Raw genomic sequence first — 26092 nt, 5'->3', positions numbered from 1 at the left:
TCAACCAGTATCTTCCCTGTAAAAGGACTCTTCCATTGTTATAATCAAAGTAGTTAATTCCTGGTTCTCAACTCTACTGCTCTCCCATTAAAGTAGAACTGTAATGCATTATAAAATTAGTTTTCCTCCTCTGTGCATTTCTCCATAGTTGAGTATGGCTGTGCACATGCATGAGGAAATAGGGGATGCTATAGGCAGTAGGGTACAAACTTTGACAGGTGATCTGTGGTTGGGGTAAGGAAGAGGACAGAAAGGCTGAGAGGGGGATGACTGGGAGAACTGGAGCATAGGAGTAGGTACAGAACCTTTGACAGTGGGAAGCCATGAAAAGTATAAAGAAATATCTCCGAGATGGATAAATTGGTGATAAGAAGGATGCCAGATCTATGCAGTGTGTTGATTAAAAGTTACAAGGCATGTGGTTTTCTACTGTCAGCTGATGTTTGGCTTGTCTGTGAAGTATGCAAGCAAGGCTATAGCATCTAATCTTTCTCTTCCATGAGGAACCATCTGGTAGTGTATCGTAATTATTTGAACTATAATAGTGGCACATGTGCATGATAGTTCACGTTTATACTGTATTTGAGAGAACTGTATACTGGAAATAAGTGTCGTACTAGTTGACCTTTTATCTAGTCATTTTGCTGGATAAATAGTGACAGTGGCCTTTGTTTCTTTGTTTGTTTTGGTTTTGTTTTTTTTTTTTTTTTTTAGAGGGCCAAGGGGAAGAGGACCACCTTCATGGTGTTCAGAACCTATTGAGCGCCCATCCATTCTCAGTGCTAGTGAACTTAAAGAGCTTGATAAATTTGATAATCTAGATGCTGAGGCTGATGAAGGCTGGGCAGGTAAGAACGTCAGACTAATGGTTTCTGTTATTTGTACATAGAATCCTTCTGAAAGATTAATTGAATATTTCTTTATGTATCAGGTGCTCAGAGTGAAGTGGATTACACTGAGCAGTTGAACTTCAGTGATGATGATGAGCAAGGAAGCAGTCAAAAAGAGAAGGAAAGTGGGTGAGTTAGTGTTGCCAGTTGGGGTGAATGCCACTTAACTAGCTTAGCTTTTGGGAAGGTTGAATGAAATGAGTGCAAGTACTCATTCCAATAACATTTATTCCAGTCATTTAATACCATATTAAATTGCATAACTGCCTGTGGACTCCAGTCAGCTGGGCATGTAATCGAAATTATCCTTGCTGTGAGAAAATTTCACTCTTGACATTGAGGATAGAAGATAAATCACCAAATACATGTGTGGAGTACACCTTCCATTTTTCTTATTTCTTTGCACATAGCGATGAACAAACACCATCAAAAGATTCCCAGAGTCCTGATGGCCAGAAGGAAGGAGAAGAACAGACAGGTGCTAAGTCTGCCACCCAGGTTTCCACAGCAGCAACCAAAGGGTCTTATGGCAAAAGCTCTCAGCTTGATCAGGTTTGTGTGGTGTTCTGTTCAGGTCTTCTGGCAACAGCCTTGTCAGGAGAGGTCCGACTCAGGTGTCTTTCCAAAGTGTTGGGTCAATTAAGGTTATGAACATGAGTGAAAGCATTAGCTACTGCTTATCTGAGCTGTGGTAACTGATCGGGTGCTGCTTAGTCAACTTAGCTGCTTCTTGTCACAAAATAAAAATAGCACATCTTTATCTAGTGTGTTCTAATCCATAGTTGTGAGGGGGTGAGATCTCTCGTGTCGGTTACTGTGACTCAACTGAACGCTTTAACTCGGTACCCTCGTCTGTTCATCCCTCTAACAGTGAATGAAGCCATTCTGGTGTCCATCATGTTTTATAGTGGCAGAGAGTAAATAGCGCCCAGTTGGGCCACACATTTTTCCTGGGTGTGTGTGGGTTTTTTGGTGTCGTGACCCACTTTCTTCAGTGCAACTTAGCAGTAGTGTGTCAGCTGACTTCTGACATCTCAGGTGGATAGATTTTATACAGACCATGTAGAATTCATCATCTCAACCATTTTTGGTTTTGGTTTATTCTCTAGTAGAGGAAGGGTGGCAACCTTGCTGTGCCTGCTTCAGCTCTATTTTTTTTTTTTTTTTTTTTTCCTAAGGAAAAGCTACTGTTGACTTTATCTGAAAATTTCCCAGAAATGTTTTCTCTTGACACCAGTAATAGTGAAGATGGGAGATCTTGAATTGGTTTTACTTGCACTTTATATATAAAGATCCTGTTGTCTCTCAGGGTTTGTTGCTACATTGAATCAGAGTTAAAACAGTGCAGTAACATAAACTCTGAAATTTGGATGTGTGACTTTTTAAAGTAATTGTTTAGCTCTCAGTACATAAAGTGGAAATGTTCTTGCCCTTGTTTTGCATGCAAATTTGTGTCATATGCAGATAGTTCACTAGGTGTAGTATCTTAATGCAGTAGAAAAAAGTAAATCTAAAATTTGTCAGCTTGACTGTTGTTATGAGCTTGCTTAACACTAGTGCTATGTTTGATCCAATAGGATCGGGGTCCAGCACAGCCTTCTATACATGAAAGAGGTGGTCCTGCTCTTCATCCAAAATCTATTCTACCACCGGTAAGAAAGATTAGAATTGTCCTTATTTCCTTGAATTAAATTCTTTAGACTAAGAAAAGTAAAAATATGCTTCACATAAGGATAAGCCTTTTCTTTAACAAGTAAAATGATCGTAGTGCCTGGAGCCAGTACGAATGGGATCCCAACACAGCTGTGCTGCTAATTGTGTAAAGCAGCCCCATCTTGTAAGTGGCATATGAAATGCATGAGAACTTCAAGAGCTTTCAGTTATCCAGCCCCATTTGGGAACTAGAGAGGACAGGGACATTGGAACAGTGCTGGAGGGCTGGCTGCTGAGGCAGATGGGGAGATGAAGTCCCAAATGAAATGTGTATGTAGTAGTTTCTTACCAATTTTCGACAGTCCTTATTAAAATCTCTTATCCTGAGCTACCTTGAATTTCTTTGGCTCTTTGGGGGACTTTTGTTTGAGACCTGCCCTAAGTCTCTGATTTAGAGCAGCCTGTAACCAAATCTAAAAGATATTTGTCATCTTTGCTGTCACTTTGCCTTAGTGATGGGGAGAAGGGACATGAGCCCAACTGAATCTTTGCGTCTTCTTTCTGAGCTCAGGTTGCATGAGTCTAAACTGGAGCGGGAAGGTGGGGGCTTTCTTTTTCTTCCAAATCTTGCTTTTTAAAGGTGCCATGCAAATACATGTGTTGACAAATAGTTAAATATAATATTTCAGCTGGCTGTTGATACAATACATGCTCAACTTGACGTAACTGATTTTAATATTGCAGCACCCTCCTCCCCCTGATCGCCAGGTAGGACCTGGAAGGCAGGGACCCTTTCCCCCTAAACCAGTACCAGATGAAGATGAAATTTGGAAACAGAGGAGAAGACAGCAGTCAGAGATATCTGCTGCAGTTGAGCGAGCCCGTAAGCGGCGAGAAGAGGAAGAAAGAAGAATGGAAGAACAGCGAAAAGCAGCTTGTGCTGAAAAGCTAAAACGACTAAATGAGAAATTTGGCTGCGTGACAAAACCTCCCCGGGAAGACCCTCTGAAAGAGAGAGAGAGGGAAAGGGAGAGAGAGAGGGAGCGGGAGAGGGAAAGGGAAAGAGAAAGAGAAAGGGAGCGGGAGAGGGAAAAGGAGAGGGAGCGGGAGAGAGAGCGAGAAAGAGAAAAAGAGAGGGAGAAGGAAAAGGAAAAAGAGAGGGAAAGGGAGAAGGAAAAGGAAAAAGAAGAAAAAGAAAAACTGGAGAAAGCAAAAGAGCAAGAAAGGGAGAAAGAGAAAGAAAAGGAGATGGAGAAAGAAGAGAAGGAGAATGAGAAAGAGAAAGAAGAGGAGAAACCAGCACATGAGGTTCCTGAGCCTGTAGAACCTGTGGCAACACCTGTAGTAGAAAAACAAGAAAGTGAAACTAGGAATAACAAGGAAGAAAAAGGTATGCTTGCACACAAGTAGGAGTTGTCTGTCTTAAAGCTGAGCCACAGACCATAGTTGTAATATAGGAGTCTAACTTGCATACCTAATTAACCTAATGCATCTAGACCATTTATTTTTCTGGCACATTACAGCTGCTAACTGTCCTTTTAGCTAGACCTGTTTGCCCAACTCATCAAAACGTGAAAGGAAAAATTGGGCTCTGTGATTTAGGCTGGACTTTGAAGTATACAGAAAGAAAAGCAGGCTTTCTTTTCTTGCTAAAGGAGGGTTAGCAACTCATGTAGCTAAAAAACAGTGTAAAGTATTTCAGCTATTCTGTTCTTTCAGAAAGCCTAGAGAAGTAGATGCAAAGAGCACGTATTTAAACTTGGTGTGTATTTTGTAGTGGAACATGAATCCCCCAAGAGAACTGTTAGACTATGCTTAATAAGGTTGTGTTATCCTTGAAATGGATAAAAGTGATTGTAAAACCAAACCTTGGTTCATAAAAAAGTTGATTCAAATGTAATATGGTAGCATCGATACACCACTTCTTAAATCATGTAATAGTTACAACCTAAATGGTTGATTACCCAGTGTATTTGAGTTTAAAAGGGACACTGAGAGATGTATTAACAGCAATTGTTCTGTTTTGAGGGGTTGTTCTGAACTTTTTTTGCCTTTATTGGTTTTGAAAACTAAGACTGTAAGGTTAGAAAAGACAGACTGTTTTCATTTTAGAACATCCTTTATCTGACATTCTGGTGAAATTGTCATAGTTGGAAGATTCACTCGTCTCCCATGTGTGGGTTGGTTGTTTTTTTTTTTTTTTTTCCAGAAGATCAAGCAGTCTTTACCCGACAAGATAGTGGTCGGAATGAGAAAGAGATATCACCAGTGACTCATGAGAGTGAGCCAGATTCCGGATCTCAGCCTCGTCCTGCTGTTTCCTCAGGCTATTCTAAACAGTTCCAGAAATCATTACCACCAAGATTTCAGAGGCAGCAGGTAACTAACCAGTTCATTAAAAGAAGGAAGTTCATTAAAAGAATGATGTCTTATGCTTCATTCTGAATAAGAACGTGACCATAGAAGTTTCAAAAAGCCTAAGTTGTTGGTTTCCAGCTTCTATAACATCTGTGGTATTGGCAGGAATTGCTCTGCATGAAACACTTCTTGTCACTTGCAAAGTATGTGAGTGAGCAGAAGGCAAGAGAGGCTTTTAAAACTGGCCATTTTTGCATCAGTTGCTGAAGTAGAGCATTGTCCTCTGGTTACCTGTGGAACCTGGGGTTTCATGATCATTGTTTCTGCAGCTTTTCCTTAAAGGGTGTGACACTCACAAATGTACTTTGGACTTGGGTCCTATGGTCTGAAGAACACTTTGCATTAATGCAGTGCATGAAGTATAGGTTGTTCTGTGTCTCAGCTGAACACCAGCAAAACTGTAGCTATTCTAAATTGTCCAGTCTGGTTTTCCCTCTTTTCTCCTAGTTCTTCTTGATGCATGTTTGCCATTAATTTTCAGAATGCGTAGTGTCCTGGAGATAACTGTACTTCTTGTTTCCAAGAGTTATTTGAACTCTGCTCAAGTCTTCATCTTAACAAAAAGTTGTGTAATACTGTTTTCTGTTATACAGGAGCAAATGAAACAGCAGCAGTGGCAGCAACAACAGCAAGGGGTCCTTCCACAGTCTGCTCCCTCACAGCCTTCTAGTGGCCCTGTCCCGCCTCCCCAGCATAGACCCCTTTACCAGCCCATGCAGCCACATCCTCAGCATTTAGCTTCAATGGGCTTTGATCCACGGTGGCTTATGATGCAGTCTTACATGGACCCACGAATGATGTCAGGAAGACCTGCAATGGATATGCCTCCTATTCATCCAGGTAAAATCTGGCAGCATTTTTTGACTGCTGAACTTCCTTGGATTTGAAATAGAAGTCTTTCCCTAACTGCACTATGTACAGTTACAGCAAATGGGTGGGTTTTTTTTAAAAGAAAACTACATTATTTCCTTGTTTGAGACAAAATAGATTTTAGTAATACTGGAAAATGATAGTCACATGTCAATGTATATCTCTGACTGTAAAGTAAAATCACAGCTTTCTTCTGTATTGCAGGCATGTTAGTGACGGTTAAGGATGTATTGAGAATGTCAGCATAAGCCTTACTTTCTTACAGATATTAAAGCTGGCATGAGTTAGGTTGAACTGAGAAAAATAGCATATTTACCATTTGTGTTTCGTTACATGTTAGCACTTGATACTACATTGCTTATTAAAAAAAATATGAAATTTTGTTATTTTTATGTTATGTATTAGCACCTCTAATTTGTGTTTTCAGATTCTTGGCACTAAAAAGTCCTTTCGAATTTGTGGAATGGCCATCTGACTTGCAGTTAGGAAAGCTATTGTGCATAAATAATAAAAGTGTGGCATGTAATGTAACAGAGATACTTATCGAGCTAATGAGCAAGGGAATGTGTATCCTGAATGAGTGCAAGGAATGAACAGAGGAAATGGCAGGCTAAGCAAAGACAGTGAAAACTGTAGAATTTCTTTAAAATGTTACAAAAAAAAAAAAAAAAAGGACCCAGAGTTCTTAACAGAGTACAGAAAAACACCTGTGTGTACACTCATCTTGCCTTTTGCCATTCAGATCTTACATCAGAAACTTCATCCATGAGTTTACAGGTCTACAGACCTGGTTCGTCCCATTATAGTGGAAGCAGACAGCTTTTCCTTTTGTTGGTACATAGGGTACTAGTGGTGAATATGATTTAGTCATTCTGAGGTCAACTGGCAGTGAATAGACATTTGGTTTCAACCACAGAAGGTACAGAGGAAAAGAGATCGGAGGAGAGAGAATAGTGTTCTTCAGTACCTCCTTATTAGCTTTGTTTGTCTTTAGGTAGGTTTCTTTGCTAATGTTAAACTGGTTTCAACTGTTGAACTTAAATCTGTCACAGGAATTATGCCTCCCAAACCACTGATGAGAAGAGACCAGATAGAGGGATCAGCAACTAGTTCAGATTCATTTGAACATATAGCTCGCTCAGCAAGAGAGCACACTGTTCCTTTGTCAGAGCCCCGCATGATGTGGGGGTCAGACCCGTACCCCCATGCAGAATCTCAGCAATCTAGTTCTCCTCCCAAAGTGTTAGAAGAGCCTGACGATTTGAGGTAAGTGTGAGTTACATGCTACTGTGTGTCACTTCTCCGAGCCATACACACATACTTACATGCTTGGCTGTGTAACTTACATGCAAAACACAATTTAAACTGAGCGAGTTACAGCTGCTCTTCACACAAAACTTTAAAAGGAGTTGTGGCTGGAGGATGCGGTGTACTTGGCGCTGTTGTATAAAACAAGACATGCCTGCTCTGTAGTGGGGTGTAGAAAGACAATTTACTCCTTTTTTAGGATCCTTAACCTAATTTGATGAATGGTGATTGCCATAATATTTTGAATTTTCAGTTTTGTAGAACACTCCTGTAGTGTTGTCCTGTTCTGCATCTGCTCTCCCCATATCAGAGAACTTCTATCTGATGTATATTAGTTTCAAAAGTGGTGTGTTAAGTACAAGTGGTATAAAGCAAGACGGTCACTGTTGACCTTTGCTGCATGATGAATGGTCAGGAAGGCTTCCTCTACATCTTAAAAGTACCCAAAAATTCTTTTTGCTGTACTGCTATCTGGGTAATACTTGTGATATTAGCCTGCAAACTTGGAGGCTCCATTTAAAATTGCATGTATAGCCATTAACAATAATAGATTCCTAAAGCTAATTGAACATTTGACACGGAACTCTTAATCAGGATAGAATAAAATTGACCTCTGCAAACTAGAAGACACCATGAAAATTAATACCTGTTATTTCCTTGAGCTGACATTAATCCTTCATAGAAATAGAAAATTAGTTAAGTAGCTATTTGAGTAACATTTTTCCCCCCACCCTAACATTCTTAATTGCTTGCTGCTTAGGTCTGAGGCACACGTGGAGCAAGAACGAGTTGCTGTCCCTGCCACTGCTTATCCTGTAGAACACAACCAATTGGACTCTCATCCAAAGACAGACTTTTTCAGAGAATCAGGAGAGGTGGAGGTACAAAAGTTCCCAAGCAGGCCTTTGGAAGATGTACAACCTCTCCAGGCTGACACACCTAACATGGCAGTTAATTTTGAAGGAGTGAACGAGAAAGTTGCACGTAGCTCTCCCGAAGAATTGGTGCCTGTGGGAGAAAGTCACTCTTTGCTAAAGAGAAGCATTTCCCATGGTTCAAGTCACTCTCTAAAGTCAGAAGACCAGAGGAATGAGACAGCAACAAGTATCCCTAAATTAAACAACAGGCCTGTTGAGACAAAGGAGACAATTGAGAGACTTGAGATTAAGCCAAAAAAAGACATTTTGATCAATAATAGAACATCAGAAGGACCAAAACCTGAAAAAACCTTCAAACCTAAGTCTGAAACAAGATGGGGTCCTAGGCCAGGTTATGGCAGGAGAGACGAAGGTGGTGATAGACCAGTAAGAAGATCGGGTCCTATTAAAAAACCTGTGCTTAGAGATATGAAGGAAGAGCGTGAACAGAGAGAAGAGCGTGAGCAGAGGAAGGAGAAAGAAGGAGAAAAGACAGCTAGTGAAAAACCTAGCAAGTCTGAAAAAAGTGACAAAAAGGAAGCACCTCAAGTGCCAGTGCCTCAGGCAGAGCCAGAGGCATCTGCCTCCAGCAGCGTTCCTCTGGCTAAGAAGATAACCCAGGATGCTGCTCCGACACCAGCAAGCCAGGAGAGCAGTCAAACTGAGACTGCAGCTAAAGCTCCGGTTCAGCCACCCACACCTCCAGTCCAGCACCAGCTACCGGCTGCCCAGCCCGCTGCTCCACAGCTTCCCCCTGCAGTACAGCAGCAGCCGCCTGCTCAACCGACAGCACAGCAGCAGCCGCATGTTCAGCAGCCAGCTACTGCAGTGAAGGAAGAAAAGCAGACTGAGAAGGTAGTTAGCAAGGAGGTTGTAGAGAAACCACGCTTAGAAACCAGACCAGTAAAAAGAGAGCCTGGCTTACCACCTAGGACATACTGGAAAGAGGCTAGGGATAGAGACTGGTTCCCAGATCAGGGATACAGAGGCAGAGGTCGTGGGGAGTATTATTCTAGAGGTCGTAGCTACAGGGGTTCTTACGGAGGACGTGGTCGGGGCAGTAGAGGCCATAACAGAGAGTACCCACACTACAGAGATCCTAAGCCTAGATCAGACCACGTGCCTTCAGGGCCTGTTAGGCAAAGAGAAGAGAGTGAAACTCGTAGCGAGAGTTCTGACTTTGAAGTAATCCCAAAAAGGCGACGACAGCATGGTTCAGAGACGGATTCTGACAGCGAAGTTCACGAAAGCGCAAGTGATACACTGCTTTCAGACAAAGACAGCCTAATCAAAGGCAAGCACCCGAAAAGAGAAGAGAGAGCTGATGGCAAGAAGCCTCCAAAGCCCCTGTCGTTCAAACCTGAAAACAGTATCAGAGTAGACAACAGATCCCTAGAAAAAACATATATAAGAGAAGATGAGAACAAACCCAAACCAGGATTTCTTCCTAAAGGAGAGCCTTCTAGACGGGGCAGAGGGGGAATGTATAGACGTGGTGGCAGGGATCCTGGCGGGCGTCCTCCACGTCCATCTACAATAAGGAGACCAGCCTACAGAGACAATCAGTGGAACCCTAGGCAAACAGAGATCATTAAACCAGAAGATGGGGAGCCTCCAAGAAGAAATGAACATTATGGTCCTATACCAGTTGATAAAAGACCTCCAAAATTTGAGAGAAAGTTTGATCCGAATAGAGAGAGGCCACGAAGACAAAGGCCTGCTCGACCTCCAAGGCAAGATAAGCCACCACGCTTTAGGCGCCTAAAAGAAAGAGAGGCTGCATCAAAGATAAATGAGGCGGTAACCAGCTCATCAACAAGTGCCACAGTTAGTAATGCAGTTAATGAGCCCCCCAACACTGCTCTGGATGTGTCGGGAAGTAAGACACCAGACTTGTCCAACCAGAATTCTTCAGACCAGGCAAATGAAGAGTGGGAAACAGCCTCAGAAAGCAGCGACTTCAATGAGAGGCGGGAGAGGGATGAGAAGAAAACAGCAGATGTAGCAGCACAGGTGGCTGCAAAGGCAGGAGAAAACGCTGGAGCTCCAAAAAGGGAAATAGCCAAGAGAAGTTTCTCTAGTCAGCGGCCTGGAATAGACCGTCAAAACCGACGTGGCAACAATGGGCCAGCTAAACCAGGGAGGAACTTCTCAGGGCCTAGGAGTGAGAGGCGGAGTGGTCCTCCACCCAGAAGTGGAAAAAGAGGGTGAGTACCAGCTTCTGTTAGGAAGCACGTATGGTCTCAGTCTTCTCTTGTCCTCATGTGCTTTAAAACCATTAGTGTAGTTATTTTAGATTTGTAATAACTGGTAGAAAAGAGAATGAGACAAACGTGCGCCTGTGGCTGTGTACTTTGTATTTTTCCTGCTTGTATACGGACATTTGGAACATGGAGCTAAGAGCAGAGTATTCTTACATGTATGCACAGTGTTAAAAAAGCCTAATTAAATAAAAATTCAGTGCTGTTTCTCAGAGTCGAGCTATGTTTCTCAAGATGTGGATGCAAGCTGAAATGTTAATGCGAGCAGTTTTGCAGTTTAGTACATAGATTGCTGCATTGCATTTGGCTTTTTGTATTCTTGGATCAATCACCTAACATAGACAAGCAAGTTGAGAAATGCTTGCCATTGAGACTAAGTTTTATTTCTCTATATGCTAAAATTGATTGAAACTTGATAATTATCTAGTGTTACTCTTTGCCCACTGTTTGTAGGCACAGTACACACTAGTCTGATAAGTGGGAGGCAGGACAAGACATTTCGTCATTGAATGCCTACCCTGTACTGTAGGACTCTTGTGCTTGTAGGTTGCTGTATTCTAAGTTCAGGTTTTGCCTGGGCTTAAAAGCTTGTGATCAATGCTCTAACCTCTGAGTTAAAACTATTAAGAGTTTCTTTGGCTAGTCACTTTAAGGAGATGTTGAAGCAGAAGTTTGAGTATTCCAGGTTCCACAGCAAAGTCAGAATGCTGCAAATCTGATTCTTATGGCTTCAGATAGTTCTTGGCAAGTGAGCCTATGGAGCAAGTACCTTGTTTTTATTTGCTCACATTGCATACTGTAAGCTTCTATTTTGTTTTTTCCATGGAAGGCTTTACTAGAGTTCTGAACTGCATACTTGTTGAGTTTTGGTGTCACTAACTACATAGACCAAGCCAGAGTTGACCTTAAAATTATGCTTTTTTTTCTGTGATTCCTTTTGGCAGCAGGGCATTTGATATGTCCCCAAAACAGCTTTTGCTGTTAAGCTTCTGCTCATTGAGGAGCTGAAAGTAAAAGTCTGGAGCCTACTAAGAAGTTGCACAGTAGACACTTGTAGCCCTATAATGTGATCTGCATTAGATTGTTAGCTCCTTCCTTAGTGTTCTCTGTGGCTGGTTGTTAATTTTCTCGAATTCTTTCTAACATAGGCCATTTGAAGAGCAGACAGCACCTGTGCCTGGTGTTGATCCCACGAACAGCAACTCTTTAAACCAGGAGGATGGAGGTGTTACTGCTGCAGGACAGAAGAGCACCAAGGATGCAAGTGGCAAAAAGAGAGAAGAACCTAAGGCTGGTCCAAAGAAGCCGAAGGAAAAAGTGGATGCCTTGTCTCAATTTGATCTTAATAATTATGCAAGTATGTATTGATGATATGCTAACAGGAATTTGTAATCCTGCTGGCTTTGCTGCATGTAGAGCTAGATGCTTGAAAACTTACAAAAGAGGAAAGGTGATTTTTTTTTTTTGAACACCAGGATAATTGTGTACTTGAGTATTGCTAACTTTGTCATATTAACAATGTGTGTGCCTCTAAAAGGTGGCAAATCTCATTGTGTTTATGTATAGATAGGAACTATTTTGTTATATCACCTGATCTTAACTATGTAATTCAGACCATTTTCCACCACATGCTAATAATTTGTTTAACCTTCATACGCAAAGGCAGTGGATATCACTGATAAGCTTACAGCTAATATTCAGGAAGGCTGTTCATTATTATGTTTCACTTATTTCCTGGATAGTCTGGTACAGGAACCTCCAATTTTTCACATCTTAAAGATTTACTCCTTGTCTTCAAACTCAGCAGCAAAGCACTTGGCAAGCAGAAGCTTACCTTTAATCAGGGCCACCATCTGTGTCTGTGGGGAAGTTGCTTCCACTCTAAAGCAGATTTTGGCTTGGTGTGCTGCATCTGAAGCTGTTAAACCAGCAGCATCTATACCTTTCCTTTTTCTGTAGGTGTTGTGATCATTGATGATCACCCTGAAGTGACAGTAGTTGAAGACTCCCAATCTAACTTGAATGATGATGGTTTCACAGAAGTGGTGTCTAAGAAGCAACAAAAACGCTTGCAAGATGAAGAGCGCAGAAAGAAGGAAGAACAAACAGTGCAGGTACAAGACCAGCATTTATAGTGGGAAAGAGCTCCTTGCAGTCCTAGGAATGTTGTGAAGCGTGCAGAATCTTCCTGCCAAAGAAGCTATATTTTCACTTTATAAATATAACTAGATAGTTGTATTAAGTCGTTCAGAATTAGTAAATGAAATTAATTTTCACTTAGTCATCTTAGGATTCTGTACTTCTTAGTCGGGCACTGTCAGGCAGGTGGAACTGGCAAACTGAAAACACCATTTTTCATACTGTGGTAAAGATTTATACTATTGCTTGTATATCAGTTGATTCCAAGAGGAAAATGGATGAGAAATCATAGAAATCATTGTTCCTGTGGTTAAATACCCCTAAAAAAATAAACTTTTTTAAGACAGGGTTAATCAGTTTGCTTTTTGCTGCTACATAATGTACAGCTGGTTGTCCATACAGACAACCAGCTGTAAGAATAAAATGGGCTTCCGCTTACAGGTTTGGACCAAAAAAGGATCAAGCGAAAAAGGCCGAGGTCAGAATTCCAAGCTCCCACCCAGATTTGCCAAAAAGCAGCAGCAACAGGCAGCAGCTGCAGCTGCGCAGCAGGCACAAGCTCAGGCACAAGCTCAGGCACAGCCTCCGTGTACAACGCAGACTCCAGGTCAGCCACAGGCTTCTGTTCAGCCGCAAAACCAGGCTGCAGGAGGGACAGCCAGCACAGAATACACAGTGTCAGGCAAAGTTCTGCAAAACACCCAGGCTCACAATGGTCTAGGAACTGAATTATGGGAAAACAAGGTGCCTCCTACAGCAGTTCTAAATGACATCTCCAAAAAATGTAAGTGGTGTCTTTTGGATTTGGGGCAGGGGGCAAGCATTGTAGTTAGAGAATGCTGATTGCCAGCTCTCTCAGTTAATGTCTCATTTCTACCTGCAAATGTGTCTTGCATAGAGAATAGAGGGCAGCATTCATAAGTGCAGTGTTGTAACCTATGAATATCTCGGAAAAGACATTTTTGCAGTATGATACTACTCAGTATTGTACGTTGTCATGTTCTTCATTCACTATGAATAAGCAGCTGTCACTCCCTTCAGGAATCTGTGTTTTGTTGGGCTTGGTCATGCTCCCAAACATGATGATTGCCCCACTTGAAAGCAGCTAAGTAGGCTGCATAGGTTAACAATTTCTTAACCAAAGCTTATTTACTCAAGACATCTATAATTTAATTCTCAGTCAATTGATAACTTTAGTCAAATGCATTTAGCAACATTGGGGTTTTGTTTTTCTTTAACTCTCTTTTCTTAATTGTCAGTGGGACCCATTAGCCCACCTCAGCCTCCTTCGGTCAGTGCCTGGAACAAGCCTTTGACATCTTTTGGTTCAGCTACATCTCCAGAGGTAAGAACGAAGGGAGCAAGAGTAGCTGTATGTGAAGCTTACCCAAATTATGTCTCTTTGGGATTGGGTACAGATTATCCATTTACGCAGGCATGCACATACTTAAACTAGTATGTGTAGAATTCCATGAAGTCAGGAGATAGTACAGAAACACAGGATACAGGCTAGTGCTTTTATGATTGCAGCATGGAAAAATTGTTCTCTCAATAAAATCTCAGCCATTCACAGATTCTATTGATGGCTCTTACTCGGTGCATTTTTTAAGTAAAAATATTGCCTAGTTTGCATGTGAACACTTGTGTACGGTTTGGTAATGTAGACAGAAATAGGATGTCTCTGAGGAACTAAACATTTTTTGTGTCCCTTCTTAAATCAGAGGTATAAAAAGCAGTAGATGCTTTCTGTGACTATATTAGCTCTACTCATGCCATGTAACTTGCATAGCCCTAAATTTTACGTTTAATGTCCTGTGGTTTTGTTTTCTTGGGCTTTTCTGGTCTTGAATATATTGTTTTAAACTGTAAAAATGTGACATAACTCTCTTAGGAGACAGTTTTGTCTGCATAAGGAGATCTGGAAATATTTTTTAATTTCTTATTGTTCTTCTTGAATTGAACATTAATTTTTGAACTTTCAGGAGAATGTTGTGAACCTGAATCTGGACATTTTGATATTGCACTTGTCCCTCTCCCCCTTTTATACCAGTTCATCATCTTGATCTTGTTTACGTATTTCTGCACTGCTTTTTTTTTTTCTCCTTACTCTTGAGCTTGTATAAACAGCAGGAACTTGAGGAGGAGGTGTGCATTCATATATTGTTTACTCCTGCAAATCTGTTGCAGTCACAAATAATGCTTTTGCTGGCACAAGATAAAAGTACCCTTTTAGTGGTTTTCAGCTGAGCATATTTTGTGCTCTTTTCTGAACCAGTGACATTGTACTGATCTAGAAATCTTTTGAAACGTGTTAAATGTTTGCCTTTTAACTAGGGGACAAAGCCAGGGCCAGAAGGTGGAGTCGATCTTGGTATAGAAACTATTCAGTTTGGAGCCCCAGCTTCCAGTGGCAGTGACAATGAAGTTGGCCCTGTGCTTTCTGAGAAGTCCACTGACAAGCTACCAGAACCAAAAGAGCAAAGACAGAAACAGCCTCGGGCTGGACCCATCAAAGCACAAAAGGTAAAAGGTCATATCTTCAGTACAAACTTTTAAACTTATTTAAGTTCAGCCAAAAAGAGGTTACAAATAATGGAGTTAGGACTAGACCTATGCAAATTACATTCCCCTTTTATATTTCCTAAAACAATCAACGAGTTGGTTCTTGGAGAGAAGATGGGGAATTCGGTTCAAGAAGCAAGTCTAAGTAAACAGCACCCTAGCCCAGCACAGTGTGTTCATTGGTTCTGTGTTTGGAGCAAGGGATGTGGCTAGAACAGGGATGGGATTACAGATTTGCAATAGCTTTGTTGGGAGGCTATGAATGTGGTAGTGTTTTGTTTTGTTTTCTAGTTTGGGGGTTTTGGTTTTCTCTTGAGCTTACTTTGCTCAGGCTTTGAGAGCTGCTTTGAAGCAGGCATTCTGTTTCTGCCCTGGCTATATCTCCAGTTTCAGTGGTTCTTCCTGCCAGCATGCCTGCCTTGCCACCCTCCTAAATGATGCATGGTGCCGTGCTTACTTCTGTAGCCAGATTACCAAGTTGAGTAATACATCAAGTTGCAGGAGAAGAAGTGTTTTGAGGAAAGGGAGGAATGTTAGAGCCACTGATTTGAAGTCTCAGGTTCAAATGCACAGATTTCTGGATAATTAATTTTTTTGCAACTAATCTGGGAAGACTGGATAGGTACTCAAACTTATTTCAGTTTTTAAAAAATGTGTATCACTTGCCCTCCAGTGATTGAGGGGCTCCTTTCAATCATCATCATCTTGTGTTTCCATTGTTACCACTTGTAAGGAGTAATACTTTATTCTCCTATCATTTAGCTTACACTTAGTGATCTTTCATGTTAATGAAATGTACTTTCCTGTTATTTCCACCTCCAATGCATATTTATCTCTGCATCGCTAGCACTCAGCACCAGCTTTCTCCTCCCAGAAAGAGATGGTTATAGCAGATAAACTTGGCTGGTGACTTACAGAACCAGCTGTTTCAGTCCCTCTTGATGTCTGAGATTTGGCAGTGGTCCTGATGGTAATTAAAGCCCTTTTGTCTTTCTAGAAGACTGGGTATTTCTGCATTGGGTGTTTGGGGTTTTGGTTTTTGTTTTTGTGGGTTGTTCTTTTTTTTTTTTCTTTTTTTTTTCTTTTCAAAAAAAAGCTGAAATCTGAAAGTGCAGTGGCATGTAGAATGAATTTAACTTCTACATGAGGCACTCAGTGGGTATGCTGCAGTTTGTGGTTTTTATTGCAAAATATAAAACCCATACATCAGAGAAATATGCAGTAGTTAATTCTCCTGGTGAGTTGTAGTAACCCAACAAATTTGAAACCCATATCTCGGATATACTAGCAGCATGCCTAAAACTGCCCCCATGAAATCACTTAAAGATACTGAACTCTAAAGTTAAATAAAGAGAGAGAGTTTACTTTATGCTGTATACAAAGTTCCTTTTTTCTGCTTGGCTATAGCTGTCAAGACTCCTGTAGATTTTGTTGAAAGACAAATGTGTGACTAAATGAGAAATTCATCGGAGATTAACATTTTTGTACGCTCTTCTGAATGAGAGGGCTGTAATCCTTTAACTGTCACAATGACAAAAAAAAAAAAAAAAACAACAATCAATTCCTACACAGCCACCATCCCCATGGTGATATTGTTTGCTATGAAGCCTAAATACAAACTTATGTTCAGGATTGGAGGTTAGTATTGTTGAACTAATATGGGCAACGTAAGAGGACCATACTTGAAACAAAGCAATTTACCTTTCCAAGTGTGACTTTAAAGTGTCTGGAGGAATTTCTGCCTCTGTAAACTGTTAGAGGAAAAATATTTGGGGTGAGGTGGGTCTGATGTTCCTGATTGCTGCATTGCAGAGCTCAGGCATCTGCTTCTACTGCTGTTTTCTTCCTTCCCTCTGAAAGCTAGTCTCTGCTGGCCTCCTGAGGGTACCCAGTAGCTTTGGGAAACTCCACCCTCCCCAAAGCCCAAAGGCATTGTATTGTAAAGAGTCTTCATCTACTCCTGAAACAGCTGGTTTGTATTTATAGAGACAATACCAGCAGCTTCTGTCTTTCCACTATCAAAGCTTAAGAAATGGGATTTTAAGGACTGCCTTTAAGGAATTTTTGTTCTGCTCTATAGTGAAATGGGCTGAGTAGTCTCAGCCAGAAAGGATATGGCTATTTAAACAGCAGAGCATTCAGGTTCCCTGAGGCACTTCATTCTGCTTTAATTCAGCTGCACAAAAAGGAACTACTGAATTGCAGCAGTTATTCCAGCCGTGGTGTCTGCAATATAAGGCAACACTTGCCGCGTAGATGTTTTTATTTTTTCTGGATATTCCCTTAGTGCTCAGTTCCTAGGGAAAGATGCTGCCATACATCAAGATATCTTCAAATGAAGGTAGAGTCTTCTGTTCTAGTATCCTGGGGCCCTGTAAAATCCTGATTCTCTGAAAATTAAAATAACCTGTATGTATATGAAGTCTTGTGGCTTCTGTAGTTTTTTGTGCTTTTCTTGTAAGGAGAGTCAAGCTGGCTTTCTTCTAGGTTTTAACTAGATCTTATTTTAGTTGAACTCTACCACTTCACACAAAACATGTATTGCTTGAAAACAATAGTTCAGATTCCTAATGTTCAAAATTAATGCATTTCATGTCTATATCACTAACTTAGTCTCAAATTATTTATCTGTTAGAAAATGCTTTGTTAGATTTAAACAATTATTTTAGGCATGTTAGAATATTCTTGTGGGATAGGACATAGGGGGGAAGACATAACTGACAAGTTAACACTAACTTAGCTTCCAGACTTGAGTCCGGTAGAAAACAAAGAGTATAAACCTGGTCCTATTGGGAAAGAGCGTTCTTTAAAGAACAGGAAGGTGAAGGATGCCCAGCAGGGAGAGCCTGAGGGACAGGAGAAGCCATCTCCCACCTCTGTCAGAAGTCCAGAACCTGTCACTACAAAGGAAACCAAAGCAGCAAGTGAACTGAGCACGGAAATAGGAACAATGATATCTGTGTCTGCTCCAGAGTTTGGAACAAGCACAAAGGTAAGAAAAACATTAACAAATTACTGAGCACTGTATGTAAAATATGATTACAATGATGTAATTGACATTTGGTTGCCTGCTGGTGGTAGCTACCTGGACAGCACAACCCAGTGAATCGCAGATGTGAAACATTGGTACTGCTTGAATTAAACACTTCTCCAGAAGTGGTACAGAGACATGCTGTTTGTCGTACCCCTGTACAGAGATGAGCTTGGGAGGTTTTAAACTTTTTTGCTGCCTTACGAATGTGAAAACTCTGTCCTGAGCCTTGCTGTGGCGAGTGGCACTGGACCCTGGTATAGGCAGATTCTGTAAGCTCAGATATATGTGATATATGCAAAATGAGTGCTTGACTTACAGCAGAGAACTGGCATGAAGTAGTGTGCGTGATCATTGGTTGAGTGCATGGATGACCTGAAGCTGTGAATTAAGTGCTGTTCTGTGAAAAAAGAAATCTCTAATCTAGGAATATCCTAAAGCATTGGCTAAGGCTTGTTCAGTTTACCTAAAGGGTCTGTATGTCAGCTCCTGTTGGCTTGGATATTGTCAAGGTATCCCTTGCAGAACTCCTTCAGGATGTTGAGGACTCATCATAGTTGTCTGCGTGGAACTCCCCTGACTTCTCTATAACTGCTCAACAGTGAGATGGTGACTTGCTATCGGGATTCATTGTTCTACAGCTCAGTTCTTGGCTGTGGTGCATTGATAGCACTGGCTGAAAAACATCCACAGAGGCGCTCTCCTTTTTGCCTAAGGATCTGTGTGGGGAATGCCCTCGCTATGGCAGCATTGTGTCTTGAATGTAAAGAAACCATGCAGTTTGAGTAGCTACTAGTTAATAATTACACCTGCTTTGGTAACGGAAAAATGCTTCTTAGATGTTTGTAAAGCAGTTTTGTGAGTTTATACTCAAGTTTGTTGCATGCTGTCTCAATCTTCCTTTTCCTAGTCTTAAGCAGAAATTTTCTGATGCCATTTAGGAAAACCGATCCTCTGCAAAAGTTCCATTAATAGTTGAAAAATCTGAAATGCAAGTCACTCACAATTTATCTTTGTCACCTGCAGTTGGGGGAAAAAAAAAAAAGACAGTTTTGGCAGTTTTTTGCCAAGGTGTCGTCCAAGCAGAAGATGCTATCTCAATGAAGTCTTGTTACAGAGCCAGTGTTAAGGAGGATATTTGTGTCCAACATAGTAGCTGCAAACTTGACTTGTGAGTGGAATGGGAAATATATAAGAAAATTCAGTGCTGGGATTTCTTATCCTTCCTGGCAGTTTCCATCTTGTAAGCAGATATGAATGGTTTATGTTGATACCAGAAACGGATAAAGTGCCCTTCTTGTATGCAGAATCAGAAGCGTAGAGCTGTAAACACCAGCTTGCTCAAGTATTTGCTAAGAAGGCTGTTTGTATGTGTCATGTGCTTTCTCATTGTCTGTCAAGCTCTTGTGACTAGAGCTCAAGATAAGAGGAGGAGATGATGCTTCTAAGCCACCTACAGAATAGGAAACATACCTTGGTTGATTACTCCAGGCTAACTCGATATTGAGTAGCTCTACTAAAATCAGCATAATTTCCTCTCTACAATTGTATTTTTAAAGTATGAGATCTTCAAAAGGGATCTCTGGATTTTGTGCCTTTCTGGCCTTAGTTAAACATGGGTTGCCAAGGTTCTTTGAACTACCACAGTACTAAAGCACCAAACTTCTGTCTTCTGGAGGGAAGACCAGAGTGAAAGGAAACTTTCCAATTTGTGCTGGATATGAAAACTTGCAATAATTTCCTCATTAAGTGGTTGCCAATAGAAGCATTTAATAATAGACCTAAATATTCCTGTCTCAACAGTTCCAGGTTTGCTTTTGAGTTCCTTTGCTGTGAGTAGTTCCTAGGGCATCAGTAAGTTTTCTAGAAAAGGGGTGGTTATATTTTATATTTAATTCCATGGAAGTTGAACCAACAACTTGCAGATTTATTAGAGAAGATAAGCTTCATCTAGATTTTGCAGGAGTAAACCAGTCTCGCTACTTTTTAAAGTGGCTTCAAATACTGCTCCGGCCCTGGAGTTCCTGTACTGATTTGTATTGCAACTGCTTTCTCTTGACTTTGTACTCTTTCCATTGCTCATTAGTGAGGGAAGAAGTGATGACATCTTTAATCTGTTCTTTGAATGTCAGGTGTTGAAGTTTTAGCAAACCTAAATGATTTCTCTTTTGACACTCTTTAATGTCCTTCTCAGAGACTGCTGCTCAGCTTCCAGGAAGGCATGCTTTCTTTAGTGTATTTGGTGATTTAAATGTCTGTAAAAGTCAAGCCAGCTGTTCTCCTTCAGAAGCAGCAGCTTTGTAAGAGTACCCCATCCATCCCAAAACAAACATCTTAAGAGCATGTGCATTTAATCATACGAGACTGTTTTACCTTAGAAATGGTATAAATGTAAATTAGCTCATACTGGTGGGATGTTTAAATTCAGAACATAAGCATGATGCTCTGAAACAATTGCAGCTATTTCTCTTGGGTTTTGCAGTATTTTTGGAGTAAAGGCAATCTGATAGCGTAAGTCTCTGAATCGGGTAAGACACCTTACCCCTTGCCTTTCCCCACCCTACCATGTCTAAAGTTTTGAAGCTTTCAAATCAGAGGAATGGTCAATACCTGCTTGTAGACATTGCAATGAAATGTTTGCACAGGTAGTTGATAGCAGCTATGTGTTATACAGAGATGATGTCTGAAAGGGCACAGGCTGTACTTGAGAATAAATTTTCAGTAACTGACAAGCTCTCTGGTTTGAGTGATTTACATAAATCAGGAACAAATCAAATAGCTAATTAATCTCATGTAGTATCATGATCCTTTATAGCAAGGTCAGCTCTGAGGTCTGCCTTGTCCTTTTGTTCATGAAGTCACTTCAGGTTTTGTGATCTCTTTGTTTTGGGCAAAGTAGGTAGTTATAAAAAGTTTGCCTGTTCTTTTTCTTCAGGTATAAATAACTTGTAAAAACTCCAAAAAAGCATGTACAGCTTTTTGCTCTTGCTATTATTACTGTTACTAGTTTATAAGGAAGTAATAAGTTAGTTTCTTTAGTAAAGCAGTTGTACAGGACAATCACTTTAATTTGATTACAAAAGCTTATGGTAATAAGCTGTATCTAACAGATTCCTAGACTTCATGTACCAGTAAATGAAGGATGGTGGTTAACCTGCAGTTTATGGAGTGGTATTCTTAAAGCTAAAGCATTCTTTTCTGCATGTTCAGCATGTAACTCCTCCTTGTAGGATGGTTCAGTGTTGCATATATACTTCTAAGGACACCAGAGTTCATAGAGTGGTTTGTTTTTAATTCTAGTGAAAAAGGATTTTTGTGCTTTAAGTTTCCAGAGTGAGAAAGCTAGCAATAGTCTTGATCTGATTTCTTTTGTAAGGAATTTTAGTGCTGAAACCCTGTAAAATATGCATCCAAACCTTGAAGGAGTTTTAATAATGTTATATTAAAAACTTCCTCTTTCTTATGCAGTAAAGCATCTTAAAAAACCAAGAAGCCAGTTAATTACTTCATGAGAAGGGCCTTGTGATTAAAGCAGCCTCATGTGCTTGCCTTGTTCTACTCAAATTAAGGTTGCCTACTGGGATCAAATATAAATGTGCAACTTGCAGTTTGGTAATTCGGATTGTGGGAAACATAGTATATCTCATATTTCACCAGTTTAACAAGTAACAGAAATAACTAAATGGAGAGCGTAGTTCTCTCTGTTTCCTTCGTAAATACAAAAATAAGTCAATGTGCACATTGTGTCCTCTCTCACCCCATTGTGGTTTAGCTTGTTGTCCTAGTTTTTTACCAAAATGAGCTCATCCTTTTAAAGAAGATTCTTTGTTATTTGCCAGTTAGTATCTTGATGCTTTAATTGCTCTTTCAGGAGACATTGCCACAGGCTTGAGGAGTAAATTGAGCGTGCGCTCTTTTAATAGCTTATCATCATACCGGTTGGATGCAATTAAACAAGTGTTAATGTGGTTTGTGCCTTCAAAATCATTATGTGTTGGCAAGTCCAGGCACTCATCAACAGTTCTGCTGCTAATTTGCCCTTCAGTTCCTTCTTGGTGTTTGGTTCTGTAAAAATGATAAAGCCTTTTGTGGGCTTCAGACATGTAAAACTTTGGAGTTTGCAGGGCTTGCGAGAGAGTGGATCTTGGCTAATTCAGGGGCACACCATTTATCTAACAAAGTCTGTGGGTCAGGTTCTGATAACACCTGTTTGCCTGTCCAGAATACACTTAGTAGATATCCAGTGACAAGTACTAAAAACGTGCTCAACGTGGCTTCACAGAAGTACCAGTGCCTTTTTTGTTCATTGTAGGTCATTCTCTAGAGAGCTGGCAGCGTTACCAATGAGACGCTTTCATCAGGCAGTTTATACCTACAACTGCAATAGTTACTGGCTACAGCCAGGTCCATGAAAGTGGACCTTGTTCATTGAGCACATTAAAGTCCACTTAACTGTGGACTTGATTTCCTTGAAATCACTGCCCCATGGACTTGATTTCCTTGAAATCACTGCCCCATGCAGAAATCAGGAGTAGACTTCACCATCTGGAGAAAATGGTTCTTGTGACTCAGAGGCAGGACTTAAAGAAAATTGTTTTGCAAATTGCAACCATCCCTATGTGTTCTTTTTAATCTGGAGAGCCTTACTTGTCATAGGTTTACCCACGAAATTTCTTTATTTAAAGGTACAGAATGCTTTCAGCTAATGTATTTTATTTTTTAAATAAGCTAAAAGTGCCCACAGGTGGCTAAAACATCTTGGGTGACAAATGATGCTACGCCACCACAGTTCAATATGTCTAGTGCCCAGGCAGTACATCACTGTATATTCTTGCTTTACAGACTGTATTTTGACTTGTCTCCAGATATACGTTGTGAGGTCACGAGCCAAACTAATCTCCCAAGAATTCTTCTGACCTCAGCAGCAAGGGTTGCTGGACATGTCTTCTAAGAAAAAACTGGTGTGAAATTCTAATCTTCTGTTGCTTGGTGAACTCCTGTGGAAAGACTGACATCTGTCCAAGAAACTTAAAATCTAATTTAGATAAGGGAGATATTTTAATGGAATTATTTTTCTTCACAGGAGTCTGTAACAGACTACACTACACCTTCTTCTCATCCTAACACAGTGGCTACTAGCAGTACAAAAATGGAGGAGACTTTGGTGACGAACGTAAGTTTATTGCAGTGATCGTCTTGACTTTGAAGACAAGAAAATATTTTCACACTTCTTTAAAGCACAAAATACTGCCTTCAGTAAACAAGTCACTAGGGTTTCTTTCATGTTAACTAGCTGTGCATTGTCCAGTAATCTTACTCTGAAGGACAGTTGGTTTGATTAGTATCTGTTCTGGAATTCTTCATATATTTTCTTGTCTTTTGAACAACCACAATGAGCTAAAGAGCACAGAAAGTTGAGAAGATGTTTCTAGGGACAATTCTAAAAAAGCAAGGATAGGTATAAGGAGAGAACATGCTCTCAGCAGCAGTTGAGACTTGAACCTGCTACCAGTAGCAAAGCTCTGTAGGTGAGTTTAAAGAAAGGCTTTTACAAAGAAAGAAATTTTGGACTGTAGCCTGAAATCACAGCGACTGCGTGTAAAGGGAGCAGCTTAATGGTTTCTGAAAGCAGCAGCAGGCTTTCAGTTGCTATGGAGATGAGATGTGATGTTTGCAGTCCTCATAAAACCAGTGGTCCTGACTGTGTGAGCGTGGTGTAGCGATTGAGAGGACCAGCTGGGTTGTGACTTGTAGCAAAGTCCAGTTTGTCTTGAGTGTGCTGGGATGTCAGGTTGGGAACTTGGATCTTGTGATTTTTGTTGTTTGAGTAGCACAAATAGAATTAGCTCAGAGTTGAGTCGCTTGTTGATTGCGGGAGGAAAGAATCATACAGTAGGATCTCAGGTTTTTATGAAGATGTCTTGTGAATTCCGTCTAAGAAATGCTTTTCAGTTTGCTGCAGCATCCTTTAATGCAGTTTTGAAGCAATACTGGTTGAACTTCCTCTGCTGCTGGATTTTCGGGTGGTGTTGTGATTTGTGCCTTTGGGTAGCGTGGAAGACTGAATTCTTTTGTGTTAATGATTTTAGTGTATGCTCCCTGTGGTGTGTTGGAGTTGGATTTGCAACACAGGAAATGGGGGCTCCTGGCCACGAAGGATCTGTGCTGTCACCTGCTTCAAAGCTTCAGTATCTCTGTCTTTTGGATTAGCCTTATCTCATCCAGCGGAAGTCCATCAGCTGTGCTCGGAATGGAGAAAGAAATGGTCAGAATTAATAGACTGGCCACTGCAGCATTTTTGATACATTTCATTTAAAACTTCTAGGAAATCCATCAGTGTTTTCTTAGGCAAAGATAGCAATAGCATTATGTCAAGTCCATTTCCTTAAGTTTCACTTCTTTCATCTTTTGGAAGAGAAGATAACTGAATTCAGTTATTGGATGGCAAATCTGTTCTGGTTTGTTTCATGGTCCTGTGACTTTGGAGGTTTATAGCTTCCTCTTTTCAGAAACTGCATCTCAGAACGCAAGGTCACGAAGCCCCATGTACTGTAGTGGTACAAAAGGGGCCAAACTTGGCTTGGGAGGAACTTTTGCATATCAGTAAACTGAAATGGTACTTTAAAGTAAATCCCAAAGCAGAAAATTGGTATTTGTTTATGCAGAAGACATGGATGCTTTAGAACCTTAGTCTTCAGCCTCTTAAAGAGAGATGAGAAGCATCTCAGCACCTGCTGAATGGCCTTTCCCCACCTACCAAATTTTCACCTTATTTTACCAAAATCTCCCTGCCAAATGCTCAAGCCTTGAAGAAATTGTAGCTCACTTAATAAAGCTTGAGCTTTGCTTTTCTGGGGCTTTTGTAGTAGACGTAGTTAGAATGTGATGTGTGTTGCCTGCCTTTCAGGTGCCCCTGCCCCACACCCTTCCCCTCCCTAGGAGGGAGACTCTACAACAGAGCTCCAGCCTAACTCCAGTTTCTCCCGCTACCGTCGACCTCACCCTCAAGGTATGTACCACATCCCTCTAAGGGTCGTTTTCTTGCATGCAGGGGAAAAAGTTAATGGACAACTTGCTGGTGAACCTTTTTTTTAGAGCCTTCCTTTGTTTCCTCTGCTGAACTGCTTTTGCATATAAATGGATGGCTGAAACACAAGACTCTTATCAAAGGATGCATTTAAATTATAAATCTCTAACCCCATTTTGCATTAACACTTGGCATCTCAACCAATCTTGGCTCCCACTGCCCTGAAAAAAAAGATCCTAGCATTTTAGCATTGTACCGTAGTGTTCATGACAAACCATCAGAATCTGAGGGTTTTTGAGAGTTTAGCTTAAAGTTGCCTGTTTCAGTATTAAAGGCTGTAAGGAGTTGCTTGGTAAGCCGAGCTTGATTTCTTCTTAGCTGTAAGATTTTGGTGCAGTGATAATGTGGTTTTGAGCTGGATGGCTAAAGTTCTAAATAATGAAATGTAGGTGGTGTGTTGGTGTCTATGAAGGGCAGTTTGATCAGCTAGTCAGAATGTGTTTTGTGGCGTTATAAACGTTATGTTGTTTTCTGCTCTCCAGTGTAGAGCAAGTGTGTAGAATATTTTGAATGGTGTCTTCCCATTTTGTTGGATTTTGGACTGTGTGCATTGTATAACTCACTAACATAGAGTTGGGCTCTAGCTTTGCTACTGTATCTTTAGAAGTTTTTGGTCTTTTTTTTTTTTTGTGTGTCCTAGATTGGCTTTGTGATTGTGACTGCAGGTGACTGAACCAGTAGAAATATTGTTGTTGCTTCTAGTATTAAGGAAGAGTGATGTTTGAACTTAGTTTCTCTAAATTTTAAAAGAAGAAATGAAACTAGGGATTGGATGCGGAACTAACATTTTGGAGAAACTTGCTTGTCAATTCCAGTGAGACTTGCGTCTCGCTGGCATGGTTTGACAGCTGCTTGCTCGTGTTCTCTACAGATGATAGTTATTAATGATCTTTTGTTGAATCTTTGCTTTTCTTTTGTTAACACTTTATTTCCTGAAAAAAATGTAACATCACTTT

General features: G+C 40.6%; 1 protein-coding gene across 2 annotated transcripts in view; it reads left to right on the top strand.

Annotated features, from left to right (window-relative positions):
- Nucleotides 1-26092, top strand: part of PRRC2C (proline rich coiled-coil 2C) — a 77692-nt gene that overhangs the window by 31413 nt on the left and 20187 nt on the right. For both annotated transcript variants that reach the window (XM_082314232.1, XM_082314231.1), the window contains exons 9-25: nt 715-848; nt 932-1019; nt 1301-1442; nt 2468-2542; nt 3288-3933; nt 4753-4922; nt 5555-5801; nt 6884-7097; nt 7900-10263; nt 11466-11674; nt 12277-12431; nt 12898-13240; nt 13716-13801; nt 14791-14979; nt 17759-18010; nt 23133-23222; nt 24957-25058. In XM_082314232.1, the coding sequence (XP_082170358.1) occupies nt 715-848; nt 932-1019; nt 1301-1442; nt 2468-2542; nt 3288-3933; nt 4753-4922; nt 5555-5801; nt 6884-7097; nt 7900-10263; nt 11466-11674; nt 12277-12431; nt 12898-13240; nt 13716-13801; nt 14791-14979; nt 17759-18010; nt 23133-23222; nt 24957-25058 (5506 nt within the window). The remainder of the gene's footprint in view (nt 1-714; nt 849-931; nt 1020-1300; nt 1443-2467; nt 2543-3287; nt 3934-4752; nt 4923-5554; nt 5802-6883; nt 7098-7899; nt 10264-11465; nt 11675-12276; nt 12432-12897; nt 13241-13715; nt 13802-14790; nt 14980-17758; nt 18011-23132; nt 23223-24956; nt 25059-26092) is intronic.

The sequence above is a fragment of the Platalea leucorodia genome (genome assembly GCF_965183815.1).
Source record: "Platalea leucorodia genome assembly, chromosome: 5".
NCBI lineage: Eukaryota > Metazoa > Chordata > Aves > Pelecaniformes > Threskiornithidae > Platalea > Platalea leucorodia.
Note: the sequence above shows the minus strand (reverse complement) of the source record. Positions and strands in the feature narration are given on the sequence as shown.